Source organism: Rhinopithecus bieti, unplaced genomic scaffold (assembly GCF_001698545.2).
Source record: "Rhinopithecus bieti isolate Rb0 unplaced genomic scaffold, ASM169854v2 scaffold_27010, whole genome shotgun sequence".
Lineage (NCBI taxonomy): Eukaryota > Metazoa > Chordata > Mammalia > Primates > Cercopithecidae > Rhinopithecus > Rhinopithecus bieti.
This window is the reverse complement of record NW_016812757.1, coordinates 1,684,348-1,707,653: the sequence shown is the minus strand read 5'-3', so window position 1 is coordinate 1,707,653 and position 23,306 is coordinate 1,684,348. Positions and strand designations below refer to the sequence as shown.

General features: G+C 44.8%; 1 protein-coding gene across 1 annotated transcript in view; it reads right to left on the bottom strand.

Annotated features, from left to right (window-relative positions):
* Positions 1-402: 402 nt before the first annotated feature.
* Positions 403-23,306, bottom strand: part of LOC108545142 (uncharacterized) — a 76,397-nt gene continuing 53,493 nt past the window's right edge. The window contains exons 6-11 of the mRNA XM_017896622.1: positions 21,114-21,248; positions 18,177-18,257; positions 14,575-15,659; positions 5,141-5,278; positions 1,701-1,850; positions 403-493 (exon numbers count right to left, since the gene is read on the bottom strand). Of these exons, the coding sequence (XP_017752111.1) occupies positions 403-493; positions 1,701-1,850; positions 5,141-5,278; positions 14,575-15,659; positions 18,177-18,257; positions 21,114-21,248 (1,680 nt within the window). The remainder of the gene's footprint in view (positions 494-1,700; positions 1,851-5,140; positions 5,279-14,574; positions 15,660-18,176; positions 18,258-21,113; positions 21,249-23,306) is intronic.

Here is a 23,306-nt window from a genome sequence, read left to right as displayed (position 1 = left end):
AGTTACACTATGGGACTTTTGGAGAGCACTGGCTCACATTCTAGCCTTGAGTCCTAGAGCTGCAGACCTTTCCTGAGACTTGACCTGACACTGAATGTCTAGAACAGAAACAACAAACTCTAGCTTTCCAGATCACTTGCCTTTCCTAAATCATCCAGCGTGCTGCAGCGGGATCTTCCACAACTTCCCAGTTGTAGGAAGTATTAAGCCCTCCCCAGCCAGGCCCTTGCCGATTTCAGCACAACCATGGTAACACTATTGCAGATTGCATTTCTGTGAGTTTGTAAATGCAAGACTGAAAAAAGAAAAAGAACATAAACTCTGAACCGAGTCATTGAAATTGAATGTGTGAGATGTGTGAGGGAATTCTTGCCTGTAAGATGAGGGTTAGCTGGTTGGCCTTCACAGAAATGGCCTTGCCCAAAAGCTGATTCGAAAAGCAGCATAGAATGTGGCCACAGGGGGACCTATACTTGGATTCTCACTGGAGCAGCTGTTGAGGGGCCGTGCACAGGAATGTGAGAGTGTGGAGACAGTGGTGGCATATATCAAGTGGCTCACATTCTAGCCAATCTCACAACAACTCTGAAGTCTGGTGAAGTTGGTGAGAGCTTCCAACTTCGCAGGCCAGGTGGACTGGGGTGTCTTAAACATTGTGCTCCCCGCAAAGCATATATTTCTGCAACACTCAGATGGAATGAGAGTGATTTGAGAGATAATAAAGCATTAGTGCCCAAGTGAACTCCAGAGCGTGCAGTCCACCCTCCCTATGGCAAAGCTTAGGAAATAGCCTTGAGGGACAGAGAATAACAGGCAGAGAAGCAAAGAGGATCTTTCAGCTCAGGTCCCCAAATCCAGGCAGCTGTGTGGTTTTGGTTTGTTTCACAATGCCATGGAAAATCGGAAACCCTCTGTATAACTGAGTGGATAGATGGGTAAGCAAATAGACCGTCCAGCTGTTCTGCAGATAAGGTGCAGGTGCCTCAGGACAAGTGAGCGTCAGTGAGGAAGAAGGAGGCTCTATCCCAAATTGAGAAGTTTAAAAGCTCTGGGCTTCATTTTTCCTAATCTGGACAAGCCACTCTCCCTCTCTGGGCCTCAGTTCTTAAATCTTTAAAATGCAAGAAAGCAAAGAAATTTACAGCTCTAAGATTCCTAGTATCCTATTTTAAAAACTTCTCTGCCTCTCTAAAAAGATGAGAGGAAATATGGACAGAGAAAGGGACAGGAGAAGAGAGAATGTGCGAAGAAGAAAGAGAGAGATTCCGGCTTCAACAGCCACCAGTGTCGCATTTCCCTTTTCTCTGAAAGCCAAGAGACCTTCAAACACCTGCCTATTCTGGGGTAAGACATCCCCAGAGGCAACCACGCCTGGGGATTTTCCAGGGATCAGCAGCAATTAAAGGACACATAGCTTTCCACTTCCAGCAGGCTGCTTCCAGGGCAATCCCCGGAAGGCCCGGGAGGACACCGATACAAGAATGCAGTTGCACCCTTCCTCGAAGGAAGCGTCAGGGCCTGTGGCCACAGCTGTGGCCCGGCCCACCCTCTTTTATTCCTCTGCATAGTCTCATGGCCTTGGGACCTGCCGGGCATTCCTGGGTGTGGGCACAGATGCCTCTGACCACCGCCCGACGAGAAGTCTCTCCGGAAGAGCGTCCTACCCTATTTATAGCTGCTCCTCAGTTACTTTATTTTACCGTGGGCCACACAAAAAGCTTCGATCGTAAGATACTTCCGGGTAGCCTACTATTCCACGAGCTTGAAGAGCAGACAGGGTGGAAAGCTCCCTTTGCCACTTTGTCTTGCAGATGCTGCAGTCACAGATGTCTCCACCTCCTTTCTCACCACTTAGGCAGAAGATAAGTCAACGCGAGGTCTCTGGGACTCCTTGAAGGGCCAGCCCCTGCCCCATGTCCACCTGTGTCCACACAGGCCATGACACAGTAAAGTCAGGGGTCCTTTCAGTAGTCCTGGGGCCTTCACGAAACTTGGTGCTTCCTCGTCTCTGCTGCTTCACGCATCCTGCTCAGAGCAGCCCACACACAGGAAGAAAGCACAGACAGGGCCAGGCCACATCGCATCTCTCACAAATGGGCAAACTTGACTCGTCATTGTTTAGAGGTGGTTGGCACCAGGTCTGACTTCAGTGAATATCTGGAAAGACTTAGATTACAGCTCAGCCTTGCATTTCAGAAGGAGCTGGAATGGGGTTTCAAAGACAGTCCTACAGGGCTCCATCCCTCCCATTTTCTGCAGAGCATGGCACCTCTGCAGCTCACCAGACGCCTCCACAGGGTTGCAGAAAGACCTAGATTATAGTTCTGAGGGTGAAATCAGATAACCAGCCTCGAGAACTAGGGAAAAACACAAGAATTTTGGGCTGAGTTTCTGCATCTGTAAATTGAAAGGAATTCTAACTAGATGATCCTAAGGACTCTTTGAGGACAGAAATCCCAGGAATCAATAAGCTCTACTGTGCTGAGAATGTAGTAAGTGTAACACACAGTTCTCATCAAAGATACAGGCAAGAAGGTAGTTTTCATAAAAGAGAGAAGGTAGTGTTGATTTCTGTTTTCTAGAATCCAAACTGACTTTATTTGGAGCCAATGGTAACTTAGGTTGTAAGACTTTTAACAGATGCAAACAATTTGTCCTTGAATCTGGGGTTGCTCTGTCTGGTGACAATTCTGGTGCTCTTCTATGTGAGGCACTAAAAAAAACTGAGTGTCCAAATTCCGGTGTTTGTATCTAATGGAAAGCTCTTGGCATTATGTTCTGGGTCAGATCTCAAAGGCAATAGCAGGCCTGGCGGTAGGCACCATGGAAGCAGGCACTGGCCTCGTGAGCTTCACCTTGTAGGATTACCCCAGTCTTTTTCTGTGGTCAGCTGCTCTAGAGTCATCACAACTGGTCTAGAGGTGTCAAAGATGGGGAATGGAGAAGGAAGTCTTCAGGAAGCCTAATGTGGAGGAGTGAGATGATAAGCAGACTATTTGGGAAAACTGGTATTATGCCAGTATCAGTAAAAAGGTTGCAATTGGTCTAGAAAGACCTAGAAACCAGATGGTTTCCTCTGTGCACAGTGAAATTTGATTCTAGCTCTATCACCTCCACCAGCTGTCTGACATTGGGGATGCTAGTCCCACTGTCTGGACTTCTGCAGCTTGGTCTGTACGATGGGGAATGGGGCTAACATGGCCTGGCAGTCGCTTCAGCTTTGCCATCCTGTGCTTCTGTGGCACAGACTCCTCGGGGCAAGCAGGGTTCTCATGGCCACCAGTCACCACTCCCTCCTCGCTCCCTCCCATGCAGCAGACCGGCTGCTAGATGAGAGCATGAGCAGGGCAGCAGCCGGAAGCACACATGCCCACTGGATTCCAGCTATTTCCATGCTCTGGTTCTGCCCACACAGGCTGCCTTGGCAGAAGTGCCAAGTCTGCAGCTGCCACCCAGAGCACTTGTGGAGCCTGGTCAGCAGCCCCACCCTGCTGGACTCCAGAGAGGGACACCCAGGCAGCCCACACTGTTCTCTAGAACAGAGGCAAAGAGTCTCACAACACAGATGACTCTGCAGCCCGGCCCATCACAACGCAGAGATCACCCCTGGGAGTGACCAGTAAACATTTAACGAAGGCAATCACCTCTCAGTGTGAGGATTTTGGGCTTTCTGAAATTGGATATTGGTGATGCTTCGAATTGGAAGGCAGGGAAATGAAGACGGGAACTAAGACTTCTTCATCCTTCTCCGCCATCCAGCAAGGACGACAGTTTGTACTCAGAGTATATGGCAGGTGGGAGATGAGCCAGCATCGACAGCCCCACTTTATGACAAGTAAATCTTGTTCCATACTGCCATGCTACTTTCTCTAATACTGATATGGAGCGCCTATAGAGTGTTCTATAAAGCAGATACTGCTTGTAGAACATTGCTTACACTCATGCACTTATGGTTCATGACAACCCTAGGAAGTCCTATTATCACTTCCGTTTTACTTATGATGAAACTGAGACATGTGATTTGCCCAAGGTCAGAGAGGTGGTAAGAGGTAGTGTTAGGAGACAAAGCCAGGACTCTGACTCGAGGTCCTTCTGAGTCCAGGCTATACTGCACTGATCCACAGCTAGCTGGAAATCTGCAGTCATAGACACTGGAGCAAAGCTAGCAGAAAAGGAGGAGGTCAAGTCCAACAGAATGACAGGCTCTCCCGGTTAGATTTCTCCACCAGAGAGTGAGATTTCCTCCAGTGTCCTGGATGTGAAGGTTGTCAGGAGACCTATATTGACCCTAAGAGTCAGGACCTGCACCTGCATAACCTTCCAGGGGAAGAGTGGCTGAAGGAGGAACAGAGCTCACAGACTCCTTGCTGTGCCCAGCAGGGTAGAGGCAGGTCCTCCCAACTGTGCTCCCAGGGCTCCCTCCCCTGCCATCTCCCATGAAGCAACTCAGCACTTTCTTTTACAGTTATTTGTCTTATCATCAGACTCTGAGCTCCTTGGGTGCCTCTTCTAATATCCTAAGGACATAACCCAATGCCTGGCACATAGCAGGTACTCAAGAAACATTGGTGCAATAAGTCAACAAACTAAAAGAAAAGTTGATTTTTTTTTCTTGAGTGTCCAGTCTCCCAGGGAGATAATAGAGGCAGGAACCCATCAGTAGGACTTTGTTATAGTTGAGTTGATGTCTCCTGAGGTAGAATAAAGGGAAAAATTATTGAAGGTAATTGTTGAGTCAGAAAAGCAATTACATGAGGAGTATCGCATAAATATGTACACATGACTGGACATGCAAATGTTCTCAATCTAGAAAGTGCCATAGCTGTTTTTTCCTTAATCTTCTCCTTGTTAACACAAAGCACTTGACAAAGATTAATAAAACACGACACTTTCTTCCCAGGGAATTTACAATAAAGTAGTGGAGAGACACACACATGAATAAGCAAAGTAAGGAGGCCAAGAGGCTGGTTGGAGAAAGTGCAGAAAGGGATGCCATTTACTGGCTTTGATTTGGCCAGTCTTGTGGCTCCAAATATGGCGCAGAAGCTTTGGTGTGGAGGGAGCTAACACTCCCTGCCTCTGGGGGAAATTAGCACACAGAACCAGAAACACTCAATGTTTAGAGAGCAGACTTTCTCACATTGGGATGTAGTGGATACCAGGTATCCATGCTGGCTTGGGGAACACTGACTTTTTATTCCGCAGAATTCTCACAGAAGAACAAGAGTTGAGTCGGACACCATATCTTCCAATGGGAGTCCCCTTTGCTAACCCTGAGCTTTGCAGGGGAGAAGATAAAAGGTGTGTTACAGTGTAAGGCTGTTGGTGACTTGGGCATAGGATGAGCCCTTACAGGAAGACTTTACCCCTGGGAGGAGCACAGAGAGGCCAGCTGGCCTTCCCAGGAGCCTGGCAACATTTGCCTGGACATGGTTGCCAATCAGCACAACTTAACCCCTTTAGTAAGTGGATTCGTATACGGTGTTGAAATTGCCAAGTTGGGTCACTTTAGAACATATTAGAGATAAGGGAGGGTAACAGCAGAAAATGTCTGAAGTCAAATGCTTGTCTGATAAATGCCTACTGCTGCTAATTTTCTTGAGTCAACCAAAGCAATGTGACCTGTGCAAATTCCTGAGCATGGAGAACAGGAATCTTCATGACAGTGACCCTGGCTCCCTCTGTCTTCCCGCAATGTGGGCTCTTGTGTCTTCTGCACCAATCACAGAGTTTTCTGATCATCTTTAATTCCCAGGAAGACCATCTCTTTCTTTCCCTGATAACTTTCCTGATCCCATGCAAGCTCCGTCATGGATGAGAAGTTGGCATGCCTTCCCACCTCACCTACTCACAACTTTTTGACTACCTGCTCCATATTCATTATCTGTATTTGCTTCCGAGGGTTACCATAAAAAGAATAACCACAAATTGGATGACGCGGAACAACAGAAAATTACTTTCTCACAGTTCTCAAAGTTAGAAGCATAGAATCAAGATGTTATCAAACCCATGCTCTCTCTGACAGCTCTAGGGAGCAACCCTTCCTTGCCCCTTTCTGCTCCCAGTGGCTCCCCGTAATCTGGGTTTTTTTGACTTGCATCACTGTAGTTACATGGCCTTCTCTTCCGTGTGTGTCTTCATATGACTTTCTCTCTGTGCATGTCTGTCTTTGTGTCCAAGTTTCCTTTTTTAATAAGGATACCAGTTATATTGCATTAGGGTCCATTCTAGTGACTTCATTTTAACTTAATTACCTCTGTAAAGACACTGTTTCCAAATAGGGTCATAGTCTGATGTAGTAGGGGCTAATACTTTAACGTATCTCTTTGAAGGGGAACATAATTCAATCTGTAACACTATAAGTCACACACTTTACATAAATGGCTCCCTTTAAATTTTACTACAACCCTGTGAGTTTGATATCATGGTCCTCACTGGACAAGTGGGTTTTCCTGTTTGTTTTGTTTTGGGCTTGTCATTTTTTCTTAATGTGAAAATATTCACGAGTCAGGACAAAAACAATAGTCTGGGAGAAATTAATCATCTTCTATTTCGTTTCTCACAAGGGGGTCCATGGATCTCCTATGTCAGAAGCACCTGGGATGTTGTTCTAAATGCAGATTCCTGGCTTTCTTGTTTTCCTAAACTGAAACATGTGGGAGAAGAACCTCTCTGTAATACATTCTCTAAGTCACTCTTACACCACCTTGGGTTGGTGTAAGAATGCCTTCTTTTGAAATTTGGTTCTAACACGATAGGGTAACGGGGCCAGCTTTACCCATTTTCCTTAGACAACTGGAACACTGGACAAAATACTGTTGCAGGCTTCCTTCATTGCCATTTCACCAGCTGGAAATCTCTGCTGCTGCCATGACCTTTTTCCAGGGCTTAGCTCAGGCCCACTGGGCTCACTCCACCCACTTGGTCCAGCAGGCTGCCCTCGGCTTGCCCTACAGTCAGGATCCCTCACCTGAACAGGGATTCCGTGCTCAGCCTGTGAATGGACTAGGTGTGCTGCAAGCAGCTTCCACGTTGGGAGCCAGTGTTTAGACAGGGGAAACACGGTGGCACCCGAAAACTCGAAGATGCAACTGCAGAGCCCCAAGGTATGCTGCAGCCTTTGCTCAGGGAGTCCAAGGTCTGAGTTCCTGAGGAATGATGCAGCTCTTCACTCCCGTAGCTCCACAAGTGGGACTATGTTACAAGCTCTTTTATTTCTGCCATTCACAGCTTGGCAAAAAGAGGGTAAGTTACAGCTTATTCGTTCCTGCTGCCTGCAACTCAGCAAGTTCTGGGTTCTCATCCCGCAACCAAGAGGATTAAGGTACACAGATGTCGGAGTGTGAGTAAGGCAGAGAAGAATTGTATTGAGTGACAGAAGGAAAGCTCTCAACTGCAAGAAGGGACCCTGAAGGCAATTTGCCCTCAGCTGCGAGTGGGGGCCCCAAAGTCGGTAGCCATCTGTGATGCTGGTCCAGGGGTTTTTAATGGGCTCAGAATGGGAGAGGGCACACTGATTTGTCCATGCATGGGCTCCTGAAAAAGTACCATTCAGTTGGTTAAAAGGCATAATCCAGAAGGAATCATTTGAGAGAGAGAGAGGGTAAGACAGGGATAGAAGCTCTCGCTCTGGTCATGGCCTCTATCTGGAACCACCAGCTCAGTTTTCAGGCTTTAAACTGTCTTTGGCTTCAAGGTTGGGTTTCATGGGGACCTGTTCCTGTCTGCCCAGGAAATTTTCTGTCTCCTATCCCTACCAATATCTAAAACAGCGATTGACAGACATGGGATAACAGACAGTGCAGGACTCTGGTCTCTGAGAAGAGGAGCACGGACAAGGCAGATCCTACAATGGCAGCAGCTCACTGCCGCGAGTCAGACTTCAGGCCATGATGCGAAGTGGGAAACCAAAACAAAGCTCAGAATCCTCCCTTAGCCTCAGATATTGGCCAGACCAATGCAGCTAAAATGTGTGTGGAGCAGAGACACTGGAGAGGAGATAACTATCTGGAAAGAGGAGAGTGGAGATCTGTAGCAAGGTTCCCCAAGCCTCTGGCTGAGTGATAATCTGTGCGTGCGTAGGAGAAAAATCTGTGGGGCTGGGAAAGTCATTCATCTGTGTACAAGGACAAAACCCAACACTACTTAAAGAAAACAACAAAATGCAGCAATCAACAGTGTAAAATTCACTATGTCAAACACCCACTAAAAAATTATCGGGAATGTGAAGAAGCAAGAAATGTGGCATATCCAGGACAAAAAACAATCAAGAAAAAAAGATCCAGAAACAGCCAGGGTGACGGAACCAAAGAACACAAACATTAAAGTAGCAAAAAATATAATCCAACATTGCCTAGCTGATAACGGGTGTTCAAAATCTCAGAAACCACATTCTCAACCATTCTACAGCACTGTCTCTAGAAATCAATGTCTGCAGAGGGTATCTCCTAATCCCCATTATCTTGCTCAGAATTTTTGCTGTAATTACTTTGGTCATTTATCTGATGTGCTGTATTATCTTGGACATTTATTGTTAGAGTGGTAAGGACTTACATTAGTTGACCTTTTTGAGAAACTAAGAGGACATGACCACTGCAATTAAAACACACCAGATTCATGTAGGTGTGGCTAATTTTATAGATATTTTCAAAAATATAATAAACAACTGAATCCTGGGCAAAATAGCTGAATAAGAACATCTCCTGTGTGTAGCTCCCAGCGAGATCAACGCAGAAGGCAGGTGACTTCTGCATTTCCAACTGAGGTACACAGTTCGTCTCATTGGGACTGGTTAGACAGTGGATGTAGCCTGAGGAGGGCAAGCAGAAGCAGGGTGGGGTGTTACCTCACCTGGGAAGTGCAAGGAGTGAGGGAACTCCCCTAGCCAAGGGAAGCCATGAGGGACAGTGCTATATTCACACTATATTCAGGAGAACCATTTCACATGCAAAAACACACATAGACTCAAAATAAAAGATGGAGGAAGATTTACCAAGCAAATAAAAGAAAAGCAAAAGCAGGGGTTGTAATCCTCATTTGATAAAACAGACTTTAAATCAACAAAGACCAAAAAAGGCAAGGGCATTGCATAATGGTAAAGGGATCAATGCAATAAGAAGAGCTAACTATCCTAAATATATATGCACCCAATACAGGAGCACCCAGATTCATAAAGCAAGTTCTTAGAGATCTAGAAAGAGACTTAGACTCCCACACAATAACAGTGGGAGACTTTAACACCCCACTGTCAATATTAGAGAGATCAACAAAATAGAAAATTAACAAGGATATTCAGGACTTGAACTCAGTTCTGGACCAAGCGGACCTAATAGACATCTACAGAACTCTCCACCCCAAATCAACAGAATATAAATTCTTCTCAGCACCACATAGCACTTATTCTAAAATCAACCACATAATTGGAAGTAAAACACTCCTCAGCAAATGCAAAAGAATGGAAATAACAGTCTCTCAGACCACAGTGCAATCAAATTAGAACTCAGGATTAAGAAACTCACTCAGAAGAGCACAACCACATGGAAACTGAACAACCTGCTCCTGAATGACTACTGGGTACATAACAAAATGAAGGCAGAAATACAGATGTTCTTTGAAACCAATGAGAACAAAGACACAACCGACTAGAATCTCTGGGACACAGCTAAAGCAGTGTTTAGAAGGAAATTTATAGCACTAAATACCCACAGGAGAAAGAAGGAAAGATCTGAAATCGACACCCTAACATCACAATTAAAAGAACTAAAGAAACAAGAGTCAACAAATTCAAAAGCTAGCAGAAGACAAGAAATAACTAAGATCAGCTTGGGCAGTATGGCCATTTTCACGATACTGATCCTTCCTATCCATGAGCATGGAATGTTCTTCCATTTGTGTCCTCTTTTATTTCATTGAGCAGCGGTCTGTTGTTCTCCTTGAAGAGGTCCTTCACATTCCTTGTAAGTTGAATTCCTAGGTATTTTATTCTCTTTGAAGCAATTGTGAATGGGAGGTCATTCATGATTTGGCTCTCTGTTATTGGTGTATAGGAAGACACATGCACACATATATTTATTGAAGCACTATTCACAATAGCAAAGACTTGGAACCAACACAAATGCCCATCAATGTTAGACTGGATAAAAAAAATATGGCACATATACACCATGGAATACTATGCAGCCATAAAAAAGAATGAGCTCATGTCCTTTGCAGGGACATGAATGAAGCTGGAAGCCATTATTCTCAGCAAACTAACACAGGAACAGAAAACCAAACACTGCATGTTCTCATTCATAAGTGGGAGTTGATCAATTAGAACATATGGGCATGGGGAGGCGAACATCACACACTAGGGCCTGTCGGAGGGTGGGGGACAAGGGGAGGGATAGCATTAGGAGAAATAGCTAATGTAGATGACAGTTTGATGGGTGCAGCAAACCACCATGGCACATGTATACCTATGTCACAAACCTGCACGTTCTGCACGTGTATCCCAAAACTTAAAGCACAATAAAAATATATATATATAAAATAAACTTAAGATGTCTTTATTTTATTCTTATATGGAAACGTTTCTCCAATAGTGTCTGATTATTTTCTCTGCACTGATATTTACAGTTTAATTTGAATTACATAATAATTTTAAAATTTAACAGCTTAGTGTGTTTTCTTTCCTTTTATAGCATTTAAAAAAATTTGTTTCCCTTTGAATTTTCTAGTCGTTCTGGAAGAGCTTTAAAATTTAGAACTAAATCTGACCAGGCCTGGTGGCTCAAGCCTGTAATTCCAGCACTTTGGTAAACTGAGGCTGGTGCATCACCTAAGGTCAGGAGTTTGAGACCAGCCTGGTCAACATGGCGAAACCCCATCTCTACTAAAAATACAAAAATTAGCCAGGTGTGGTGGTGCATGCCTGTAATCCCAGCTACTGGGGAGGCCGAGGCATGCAAATCTCTTGAACCCGGGAGGCAGAGGTTGCAATGAGCCGAGATCCTGCCAGTGAACTCCAGTCTGGGGATTAAAGCGAGACTGCATTAAAAAAAAGAGAGAGAGAATTAAATCATAAATTCTAAGTTTTATTTCTAGATACAATTCTAAATTTTATTTTTATAGTGTCAGTATTTGCTCAGCACATCTTGTTCACACTTTGGTTTTACTGTTTGTATTTTCCTTTTGCCTTGCTCATTTAGTTTGTTTTTTATGTTGCATATGACCTTTATATTCACAAATTTATTAATTCATATATGCCAGATATTTTTCCAGGCACTGGGCTTTGAGCAATCGATAGAACAGACAAAAATTCCTCTCTATATGGAGCAAAAAGACACACATTATAAAACAAACTAGGTGTGTGTGTGTAGTGTGTGAGATTATCAGATGTAACAGTTCTCATCAGAAAGAGACAATTGCCTGGGAGAAAGTAGTCACTGAGAAAGAAGTGATGAGCACACCAAGAATTCGAGGCAAAGGGTTCACATAAAAGGGCCTTGAGATTGGACCCTGATCGTGTCTGAGGAACAGCAGGAAGCAACGTGGCTAGAGAAGGAGAGTCAGGGAGAAAACATCGGAGGTGGTGAGGGACACAGCAGTTTGTGTGAGCTTGGTAGGTAATTGTAATTACACCGCTTTCCACTCTGTAAGTCAGGAAATCTTTGGAAAAAGGTATTTAAAGCAAGAATATAATTTTATTTTATTTTAAAACATTACGTCGGCTTCTGTGTTAAGAACAGAGTGTAAAGTGAGAAGAGCAGATCTCAGAGGGATTAGAAATCTATTACAACAATCCTTGTAAAAGATGATGGCACCTTAGACCACGGAGGGATAGTCGAGGTGAGAAGAAATTTTTGACATAATCTTGAAGGTATTTTCAGCAGCATTTGGTGAAGGACCAGATATAAATGAAAGAGGGAAAAGGAGTTGAAAGTGATTCCAAGATTTTTGGCTTGAGTCACTGAAAGAGTGGAGCTGCTTGTCAGCCTCGATGGGGAAGACAGCAGCCAGTGGTAAGAAGGGAGTTTTCAGGATCTTGATTTGGGGCATAGTGAGAGTTTCAGTGTCTATTAACATTCAAGAGGATATTGTTAGTATGGAGAGGGAGATACAGGCAGACAGACATGAAGGTCAATGATGGGATCAGTACTGGAGAAATTAATTTGAGAGTGATTAGTAGTTAGGTGATATTTACAATTTATTGAATGAATGAAATCACCAAGAGAATAATGGAAGAGAGAAGAGGTCCAGAGATTGAGTCCTTGTGTGTTCCAACTTTTCAAGATCAGGGGAATGAGGTGATATCACTAAAGAAGACAGCAGGAGTGGGCAACGAGACAGGAGTGCCAAGAGCCTGTGATGTGTGGCAGTCAAAAGCATGAACCCCTGTGTTAAATGCTGCCGCCAGGCTAAATGGGTGAGAGTGAAATAGACCATATTGTCTCTTTGTCTCAGTCTATTTTATCCATGTGTCTTTTTGTTCTTTATAGGAAATATATTTTATTGTGTCCTACTGGGAATGCTAAACAGGTTTCTCAAATTTTTCCCAATTTTTCTTTCTTTAGATATTTAAGGCAATGTCGCCTTTTCCTGGATTTTTATTTTTTCATCAAAACCCAAAAGTGGTTCCTTCTCTTTATTGACTTTGAACGATTAGCTATTATTTAGACTCTAGCTAAAGTCTCTATGAATGATATTCCAGTCCTTCTCTTGGAGCTATACTAGCTGCAGAGTGAGTTAAGAAACAACCTCTGGCCCAGTTCTGAGGGTTTAGTAAAATTTTCCCTAGTATCCCGGTACAGTGGCTCATGCTTGTAATTTCAGAACTCTGGGAGGCCAAGGCAGGTGGATCACTTAAACCCAGGTGATCCACCTGCGTCATCCCGGGGAACATGGTGAAATCCCTGTTCAAGATTAGCTTGGACAACATGGCGAAATTCCCATCTCTGCAAAGAATACAAGAATTAACCGGGTGTGGAGGTGTGCGCCTGCAGTCCCAGCTACTTTGGAGGCTGAGGTTGGGAGATCACATGAGCCCAGGGAGGTTGAGGCTGCAGTGAACCATGATTGCATCATTGCCCTCCAGCCTGGGTGACTGAGCAAGACCCCATTTTCTCAAAAAAAAAAAAAAAAAAAAAAAAGAGAACAAAGCTTTTCCTAGTAAACTTCTATTCTATAAGGCTATATCTTCTCTCTCACTGATTTAACCCACAACCTGAATGGCAATAAAATCTCATCTTTGGATGATTCTGCAGGTTTGGTCATCAATGCCTGGAACACTCGTTGAGAAGAAATGTGAGACAGTGTGCAAAGGTCAGACAGAGCAGGAAAGGGTGAGGGCCAGCTCCACAACCTGCCGGGATGAAGGACACAGGGGCCTCTACTGACCATGCTGGGACCCAACGGAGACCGTGAAGAAGTTCTAGTCACAACATGCCCTGCCCCTAGCTCTTCTTGCTGAAGCCGCCATCCAGGGCGTACATCTCCCTGCAGGTAGTCACCTGCTGCATTCTATCCGTGTGTGTCCTCAGAGCCTCAGTTACCATATGGCGATGTAAGGGAGCTAAGACATGATGTGGGAAGAGAGAGATCCTGCTTCCAAAGTGGTTCCCCCCGGTGGGTATTCAGGCAGCACAGAGCTGGTTTTGCTGACAGGATTAGGAGATGAACAGGTTGAAGACCTTTCCTACAGTTAAGTGTGGCACATTTCCTGAGTAGGCATAGACCAACAGACACATTTCTTCATTCACTTCTACCAGCCTGTTAGTATTTGAAAATTCCACCACAATTTGGCAGATATCAGTCTTGGTTGTCAATGTACTTCGGAGTGTTCATCACGGTCTGCATTTTAATAGGGATTTTTTTTTTCCCCTCTTCACTACTCCCTCACATGTAATCCACCAACAACTCCTGTTTATTTAATCAACAAACGTATCCAGTTTTTTAATGTATTAACTCCTGTTATTCCAGTCACTGTGCCACTACCGTTTCTAGCCTGAGCTAGCATCACACCTTCCTAACTTCTTTCCTCGCTTCCTCTTTTTCATCCATCTACCTGTTTGCAGGCAACTGTCAGAGTGATTTTTAAAAAACACAGAATATATAAGCCGTATTGTATTTGTCAAGGTTCTCCAGAAAAACAGAACCAACAGGATATATAAAGATACAAGAGGAGATGTGTTATGGAAATGGGCTCATGTGATTATAGAGGCTGAGAAGTCCTGTGATCTGCCATCTGCAAGCTGAAGACACAAGAGAGCTGGTGGTGTGAGGCCAAGTCCAGAGGCCTGGGGACCAGGAAAGCCAATGGTGTAAGCCCAAGATCAGGCCCAAAGGTCCAAGAACCAGGAGCACCTGGTTTGAGGGCTGGAGAAGATGTATGGGAGAGGGAATTCTCATTTCCTCTGCTATTTCGTTCTGTTCAGGCAGTTGATGGTTGGAGGACACTCACCTGTGTAGTGTGGCGAGGCCGCTGATAGGTTGGAGGACACCCACCTGTGCTGTGTGGGGAGAGGCCATTGATGGTTGGATGACACCCACCTGTGCTGTGTGGGGAGAGGCCGTTGATGGTTGGAGGACACCCACCTGTGCTGTGCGGGAGAGGCCGTTGATGGTTGGAGGACACCCACCTGTGCTGTGTGGGGAGAGGCCGTTGATGGTTGGAGGACACCCACCTGTGTAGTGTGGAGAGGCCGCTGATAGGTTGGAGGACACCCACCTGTGCTGTGTGGGGAGAGGCCATTGATGGCTGGAGGACACCCACCTGTGCTGTGTGGGGAGAGGCCGTTGATGGTTGGAGGACACCCACCTGTGCTGTGTGGGGAGAGGCCGTTGATGGTTGGAGGACACCCACCTGTGTAGTGTGGCGAGGCCGCTGATGGTTGGAGGACACCCACCTGTGTAGTGTGGAGAGGCCGTTGATGGTTGGAGGACACCCACCTGTGTAGTGTGGAGAGGCTGTTGATGGTTGGAGGACACCCACCTGTGTAGTGTGGAGAGGCCGTTGATGGTTGGAGGACACCCACCTGTGTAGTGTGGAGAGGCCGTTGATGGTTGGAGGACACCCACCTGTGTAGTGTGGAGAGGCCGTTGATGGTTGGAGGACACCCACCTGTGTAGTGTGGAGAGGCCGTTGATGGTTGGAGGACACCCACCTGTGTAGTGTGGAGAGGCCGTTGATGGTTGGAGGACACCCACCTGTGTAGTGTGGAGAGGCCGTTGATGGTTGGAGGACACCCACCTGTGTAGTGTGGAGAGGCCGTTGATGGTTGGAGGACACCCACCTGTGTAGTGTGGAGAGGCCGTTGATGGTTGGAGGACACCCACCTGTGTAGTGTGGAGAGGCCGTTGATGGTTGGAGGACACCCACCTGTGTAGTGTGGAGAGGCCGTTGATGGTTGGAGGACACCCACCTGTGTAGTGTGGAGAGGCCGTTGATGGTTGGAGGACACCCACCTGTGTAGTGTGGAGAGGCCGTTGATGGTTGGAGGACACCCACCTGTGTAGTGTGGAGAGGCCGTTGATGGTTGGAGGACACCCACCTGTGTAGTGTGGAGAGGCCGTTGATGGTTGGAGGACACCCACCTGTGTAGTGTGGGGAGGCCGTTGATGGTTGGAGGACACCCACCTGTGTAGTGTGGAGAGGCCATTGATGGTTGGAGGACACCCACCTGTGTAGTGTGGCGAGGCCGCTGATGGTTGGAGGACACCCACCTGTGTTGTGTGGAGAGGCCACTGATGGTTGGAAGACACCCACCTGTGTTGCGCGGGGTGGCAGTTGATGGGTTGGAGGACACTCACCTGTATTTTGCGGTGTGGTCTTTTTCACTCAGGCTACCAATTCAAATGCTACCATCTTCTAAAAACAGTCTCACGGACACACTCACAAATAATATTTTACTGGCTATCTGTGTGGGCATCCCTAAGCCTAGGCATGACGTATACAAATAGCCATCATACACACAGCTTTGCTTAAAGCATCAAACCTTGCAGTTCTTCTCATCCTACAAAGAATAAAATCCAAATTCCTTAGCCTGGTGCACGAAAGCCTTCCTGCCGGGGCCTGCACAAGCTCTCTGAGCTCGTCAGCGGCAGCCTCCCTCCCAGCACCTCCCATTCCAGGCTCACTGGCTTTCTTTTTGTTACCGGAAAACACCAAGCTCCTTCCTTCTACAAGACATTTGCATTGGCTTTTTGCTTTTACCTGGGAGGATCAGTCCCTAATCAGTGCACACTTGATTCTTAACCTTCTTATCTCAGCTTAAATGTTACCTCCTCAGAGAGGCCTTCCTGACCTGCCAATCTAAAGGAGCTACCCGTTAATAGGAATGCATACTCTATTTGTATTATCTGCAGAGCAGTTATTGCTACTGGACATTTTTCTGGTTTATTTATATGATTTGTTTTTTTTCACTTTTTCTCTTAGCCCCACTATATTTTTTGTTTATTAGAACACACTTTTTATCTAGTATTTTCATCACTCCATCCCCAGCATCTAGGACACAGTCAGGCATAAAATAATTGTTCCATAGACATTTGCTGAATGACTAAATGTAGGATGGATTTGGGGTGGTGGATTAAATGGATGGATAGATGGATGGAAGGATGGATGCAGGGATGGAAGGTTAGGTGGATAAACTTGGGAAAAGCTACCTTGGGACAAGTCAGCCAGGTGTCATTTCAAAGCAGGTCTACTTAGCTGAAGTTTCCTATGCAAATAATTACAACTTTTTAGTTGTGATTGGTTGGATACTAGAAGCATACATTTTAGTTTTTATCATCAGGAATGGAATTGCTGTCTAAATTCAAGTATTAATTAAGTGTGAAATAAATATTTGTTTTCCATAGAAATCTGTTACTCTGATATCATCATCAGAAAATCCTGCAACAAATGGTGGTGGTGGGGACAGAGGATGACTCGGTATTAAAGCTATAGAGGCATTAACCTATTAGCATATATATACTGCATTTTCATTAGGAGCTCAATCCTATTGCTTATACTGTGGTAAGAAGCCAAAACCAAAAGAAGTGAAATACATACATACATACAAACAAATACATAAATTTTAACCTTGTGAAACTTCTAAAGCTAAAAAAGAACATAGGACATAAATTACTAAAGACGAAATAAATTCTAAATTAAATGTTAACATAAGAACAGATTCTTACAGGCAGGAGATATCAGTGTGGACTGAGTTCATGGAGAAAGGAGTTAATGTTGCTGAGCTTGAAGGGTGAAGAGAGGTGAGTGAGATGGATGGAGGATATTACAAACGGGAGAAGTTTATGGACAAAGACAAATGTATCTTCCCCCATCACTCTACTATCTGTGCCAGAGGCAATTAATAAAAGGTTACTTTGTTTTCTTTCAATTAATTTCATTCAGTATAGATTTTCTACAGCCCCAGGCACATGGTCGCTGAGAGCTAAAAAGCGTTTACCACTGTTACGTCCTTTGAAGAGCAGGTTGTTCATTAAAAGCTGGCCACGCCAGTGTCCTCATTGTGCAGTTGTGCAAGTTTCGAGCATAAAGTGAGAGCCATCTGGTCCTTGATCTTGGCTTCTCAGGACTTCCATGGCCAGGCCAAACCAGTGAGGTTCATGGACCAGAACTACACACTGTGTTAGGCAGAGTGGAGAGGTGCTTTCTGGGCGCCCCCATGAGGCTGATTGTCCTGAGGAAATGTGGGCTGTGTTCTTGCCCATGAATTTTGGGAACGGGTGCTGAGTTGAGCCTTCTGCTTGGAGAAAAGGCTTGTGTAGCATGGCACAGCACAAATAGTTCTGGGCTAAATGTCACAAACACCTGGATTTAAACGTTCTCTCTACTACTTTCTGGCTTTCTGACATGAGCCAGTTACTTTTCCTATCTGAGCCTCAGTTTCTTCTGTAAAATGAGGATTTAGAAAAATATCTTGATCCCTTCCTCGCTTTTCACCAAGAACAAGTGTAGAAAATACCTTTAAAGGTTTGTTATGAGCTCAGGAAGCTCAGGAAGCACTAGAGAATATTTGGAGTAAACACGTTATACCTGTCAATCACCACGGTACATACTAAACCCCATATACACTCGGGAGTGTTGGCCACTCTCATATTATTATGAAGTCTTAAATGTGCTACACTAGTTAACCAACCACCCACATAAAATCCAAGGCTTTTTAAAGCAAAGCCAGTTGCTGGACACTTACATTTCCGTCTTCGATTAGCATATGCAGAGGGCCAGCTGCCACTCTGGACCCACCTGCTGGAGGCTTTCTGCCTGTGGATGTCTAATAAGTCCCGTCAGGTATCTGCTATGCCCTTGGTGATGATGGAACTGTGGATTTTTTGAGAATGAAGAGTGACATGTGATTTATTTCCTGGTATGTGTGGCATGTGGCTTCAGATGCCTGGAATATGCAGTACCCTGTTATTAAGGTGTGTGCCCTACTTATCTCCAAGAAAACACTACTGAAAACACAGATAAGCCCAATCATCCAAACACAAGTATACACACATGGCAGGGGACTTGATTAAAGGGCAGCAAATGGTTCTACCCTCAGCTCAGAAAAGCAGCACTAATGCTTTCAGATGATCTGAACAGGACACTGTGTTGACTTTGACCAAACAAACAGACGTCCTATGTTGTGATTTGTGATTATAATACCAGTTTAAATTTCATCCTGGAGGCATTGCATCAGCACTAGTTACACATAAAAGGAAAATAAAAGCCTCTGCCCCAAAGCACACTTTATTAAGAATCTGCAGTCTCGAGTAAAACTGTGACAGTGCTGTAATTCTCACTCCTGAATTAGAGTGAAGACGGATTCCCAGTAACATGTCATTTGAACAACATCCCTGGGACGGTGCATGTGTTTGGAATAGGCGTCATCCTTTCCCTTTCCCAGTAGAGAAGTTTTCAGTTACAATTACATATAAAATAAAGTCCCGTCGGCACTCTAGTGGTGTCCAGAAAAGTAAGGGCTCCCATTTGACCTTTGTGGAAGAGATGACAAAACATGACCCCAGGTTCTCCAGAATTCTGAACAAGTGGGAGGCATGGTCACAGACCGGAACCAAAGAACAGAGCTCAGCATACCACTTACTAAGCCCCAGACCCAAAGGAAAAGCCTCATTGTAAAAGCATTAATATGATTATCTGCATTTTGAAAGCCTAACTTCAGGCAATATTGTCAAGCACAGATGCCTAATTTAGTGTGGTTAAGTTTCTGCAATCTATATTTGCAAATAAGCCATATGGCAAGACCAGAGTATTGCCGGTTCCATGCTAAGTACCACCCCCACCATGCGTGTGCACGCTCATGCACACCCAGAAAGACATACACTTTTTCTTTTCTGTTTCACATCTGACCCACTTATTTCTGGCCCACTGAATAAAGAGGGAAAAAAATTTAGTATATTCTGAGTATTGCAAAAGTCAGACTGAAAAAGATATTCACCAAAAGATTTCAAGAAATATAATCCAAATCCCTAGAAATTTCTAAGAAGAGATATGAATGTCCCAATGAATTCAGAGAAAACTGCTTTTCTGAGAACTTTCCATGGGCAGCCTTTACCAACACACAAGTCCCTTTCTAGGGAAGAGCTATACACCAAGCATCTTAAGAAGTGACAAAAGAATTTATTGGCATTCTGAGAACCCAAAGCAGTTCTATAGTGTTGTTATTAAATGATCATGTAGCAGTTTAAACTGAGCAGCCTCTCAGAGGGCCCTCCAAGTGTTCACCAGTGTTTTGTGAATCTTATGCTGCAAGGTAGGTCATTATGAAAGACGCCATCTTGTAACCCACACCTATCCACATCCACCTCCTTTGCAAATGCCTGTTCCATCAGATTCTCAATCTATTTACAGGATGTTCTTATTGTCTTCAAATGACAGGTTTATGGAGCATCTGACTATAGTAATCAGTCCTTGTAGCACTGTTCACACACCTATCCTCAGAATTTTTCTGCAACCTGTATTATCTACTATAAAATAAAGCTAAAATTTGTTAAACAACACAAGGCGGTTCAAGAATCTGTGGCATGAAGCAGGTTCACTGCACCAGGATAAGATAGCAAGGTGGGCTTCCTTACCTGGACTCATTCACAAGCTTTGATGTTTTTAACTACTAAAATACTTGACACAGTATCCCTTAACTAAAAAGTACAATAAAATCTCACACAAAAAAAATTCAGCTATCATTAAAGGATCTCGTGTGTGCGTGTTGCAGGGGTGGGGTTGGGGAGCTGGTACTAGGTGTTGAGGGGCTGAGAAGCATAAAATTATTATTATTATTATTATTTTGAAACTGAGTCTCACTCTGCTGCCCAGGCTGGAGTGCAGTGGTGCGATCTCGGCTCACTGCAACCTCTGGCTCCGGTTTAAGTGATTCTCGAGCCTCAGCCTCTGGAATAGCTGGCATCACAGGGTCCTTCCACCACACTGGACTAATTTTTGTATTTTTAGTAGAGATGGGGTTCCACCATATTGGCCAGGCTGGTCTTGAACTCCTGACCTCAAGGGATCTGCCTGCCTCGGCCTCCCAAAGTACTGGGATTACAGGTGTGAGCCACTGCGCCCAGGCCAAAGTATAAAATTCTGATTATGTCACTTTTTAGTTTTCCTCTTAAAATCTTCCCCTATTATAAAGGTTATCATTCGGGGGTACACACTAGAATCATCTGAGACTTTTTAAGGTTTTGGCTGCCCAGGTGACCTCTGAGCCCTCCAGCGTAAGGAAGCTCTGGCATGGGGTCCAGGCATCTACAGTTTTAAAAGTACTGCTCTATGGCACGGCGACTACGCTCAGCCTTCTGTGCCCAAGCGGCATGTCCAGTACCACCTTTTGCCGTCCATCCGTCCTCATGATTGCCCCTCTACCAGCTTTCAGCCTTTAGGCTCCTCTGCTTCAGTTACTTAGAACTTCTCAGTGGTCTCTGAACATTCAGGGAGTTAATTGTTTCAAGATTTCATGTGCATGATTCCCTCTAAAACGGCTTCTGTTTTCATATTATTTCCAGAAAACTCCCACAGGTTGCTGAACACCAGGCCTCATTTCTGTGATGGTGCATGAGTCAGCTGTGTCTTGTGCTTAGTCATCACATGCAGAGACTTTGGGTTTGGGTTTATATATCTATCTCACCCTTGAGTTCTTCAGCTCCTTAGGAGAGGACACTGGAGCTCGCTCTGCTCCCTCGAAACCTAACAAAATGTCTATGCAGACAGCATAGACAGAAAGTGTCTCTTGGACGAACAAAGAATACCTGGACATAAGATACTAGAAGCAATGGGTAGAAATTTCAGGAAGCTGAATTCATAGCAGAACGTTTTGATTGTTCCAGTCTTCCAATGGTGAAATGTGGTGTATTATGAAGATGCGAGCTTCCTTCTCATTGCTAGAGATGGGAAGTATCCACACAAGATCCATAATGCTGTTGAGAGCTGATTCTCTTCTCCAGTAAAGGCTGGAGCAGAATGAGCATGGATATTGGCTCTGATAACCAGCCATGGGGCAAGGTCTAGTCTTCAATCCATGTCTAATGGAATCTCCTACCTGTGGAGTCAAGGCAGGTGGATGCTCAAGTGAAAAGTGAGGAATGTAGACATAAAGAATGGGAATCCCTGTTGGAGGGAGGGAGAAAGTCCCCTGGCAGGATGAGCTGGGAAAGGAGACAGAGAAGGGGTAACAAGGGGGCTTTTAAACCACGTTACTCAGTCTGTACATTTTGTTCTGGAAGAAACAGAAAGCTGTTGAAATATTTCAGGCAGGGAAGCAACATCTCCAAAGGTTAGGAAGCTCTGCTGGCAAGTGTGTGTGGGAAACCACAGACTTGCATTAGTATCCATGCGGAGGAAAAGAGGAGTGCGGTAAAAAATGGCCACTGCCCTATGGAAGTCACTGCTGACCTGACCACAATGAGGTTAAGGAAGCCTCATAAATTCTTCTCACTTTACATACTAGCCTACATTTTTGTCATCATTGGCTTTAACAGCAACATCTGAAAAGCAGATTTGTTTGCCCTAATGAGCTATGGCTATGGACAGCCAGGGTCTAGATCCAACCTTCAAACATGCTCCCTGGCCTCCAGCAATCACCGGCTGTCAGTACACCAGCACCACCTGAGGCTCTGCCTCACGTCTCTACTCACTTATGTCTTCCTGTTCAGCACCTTCTGCAGCTAAACCCAGTATCTGTGTCATCTTCTCTGGGATGTATCTCAGCTCCCAATAGAAAGGTGGTTGTTCCTCCCATGTGTCCACAGGACCTGCACCTGATGTTTTCTAATGAACCCATCTCCAATTCAACCCAATCTTTCAATCAGCAATGGTTTGCTAAAGAATAAATGTCAGGAACAGCTAAAGTGAGCATGAAGAATACCAAGTTAAGAAGCAGAGCCCTACTTTCCAGATCATCTATTACCAATAGCCTGGGTTACCAAGGGCAAATCAATTCCTTTCTCTGACCCTCACTTTCTTTACAAATGATCTAACTTCTTGTTTTAAAAGGGATGGTTCTATGAATTTTTTTTGAAAAGGCCCGGACCTGAATATTTGCTGGAAACTGAAACTTCTTAGCTCAGCATCCAAAGCCCCTTTTAGACTTGCCTCCAATCGGTTCTTTTCTGCAACTTCAGCCTTCCTTGTTTGACCTCTCACTTGGGCCACCTGAAAGTAACAACTACCAATGTTTCCCCTGCTCCCCACTGTGCCTCAGCACACTCCACTGCCTCATTCTTACTATCCAATAAATTACTTCTTCTTCGAGACAGAACTCAATATCTGCTTCTCTATCAGATCATTTTTTTCTCCCTGTGGCTGAACTAATCAACGTGCTCTCAACTCCTAAGCAGTAAGGACGGAACTCCTCTTGGTGATGTCTTGGCATCTCTAGCCAGAGATTTGTGGCTCTCTCTACAAACATGATAATAGCATGGTAGACTGCGTATCTCTGAAACGGATGGCACGCAACCCCCAGTGTTAGCTGAGATAGTTCAGGGAGCACACAAACATGCTCTATCATAGCTGTGACGGTAAATTCTTGAAACATATTTATGTGGGAACAAATCCAGCATAATAGATACTAAATGAACCACCACACTGGAGGTGCAACACCTGGCAGAATGGTGAAACTGGCATATGAACAGCTGATGTTTGGAAACTACAGTTAAGTGGACAGATCATGGGATTTGGATAGAAGTCTGGAGTTGAGTGTAAGCTCTGCTGTCAGCTTCCTGATCCCCCAGAAAGGCATCTGGGCCACGTGAAGTCTGCATCTTTTTTAAACCACTTTTTAAGAAGTGGCTTATTGTTACTGTAAGTCTGTTTCTTTCTCTAA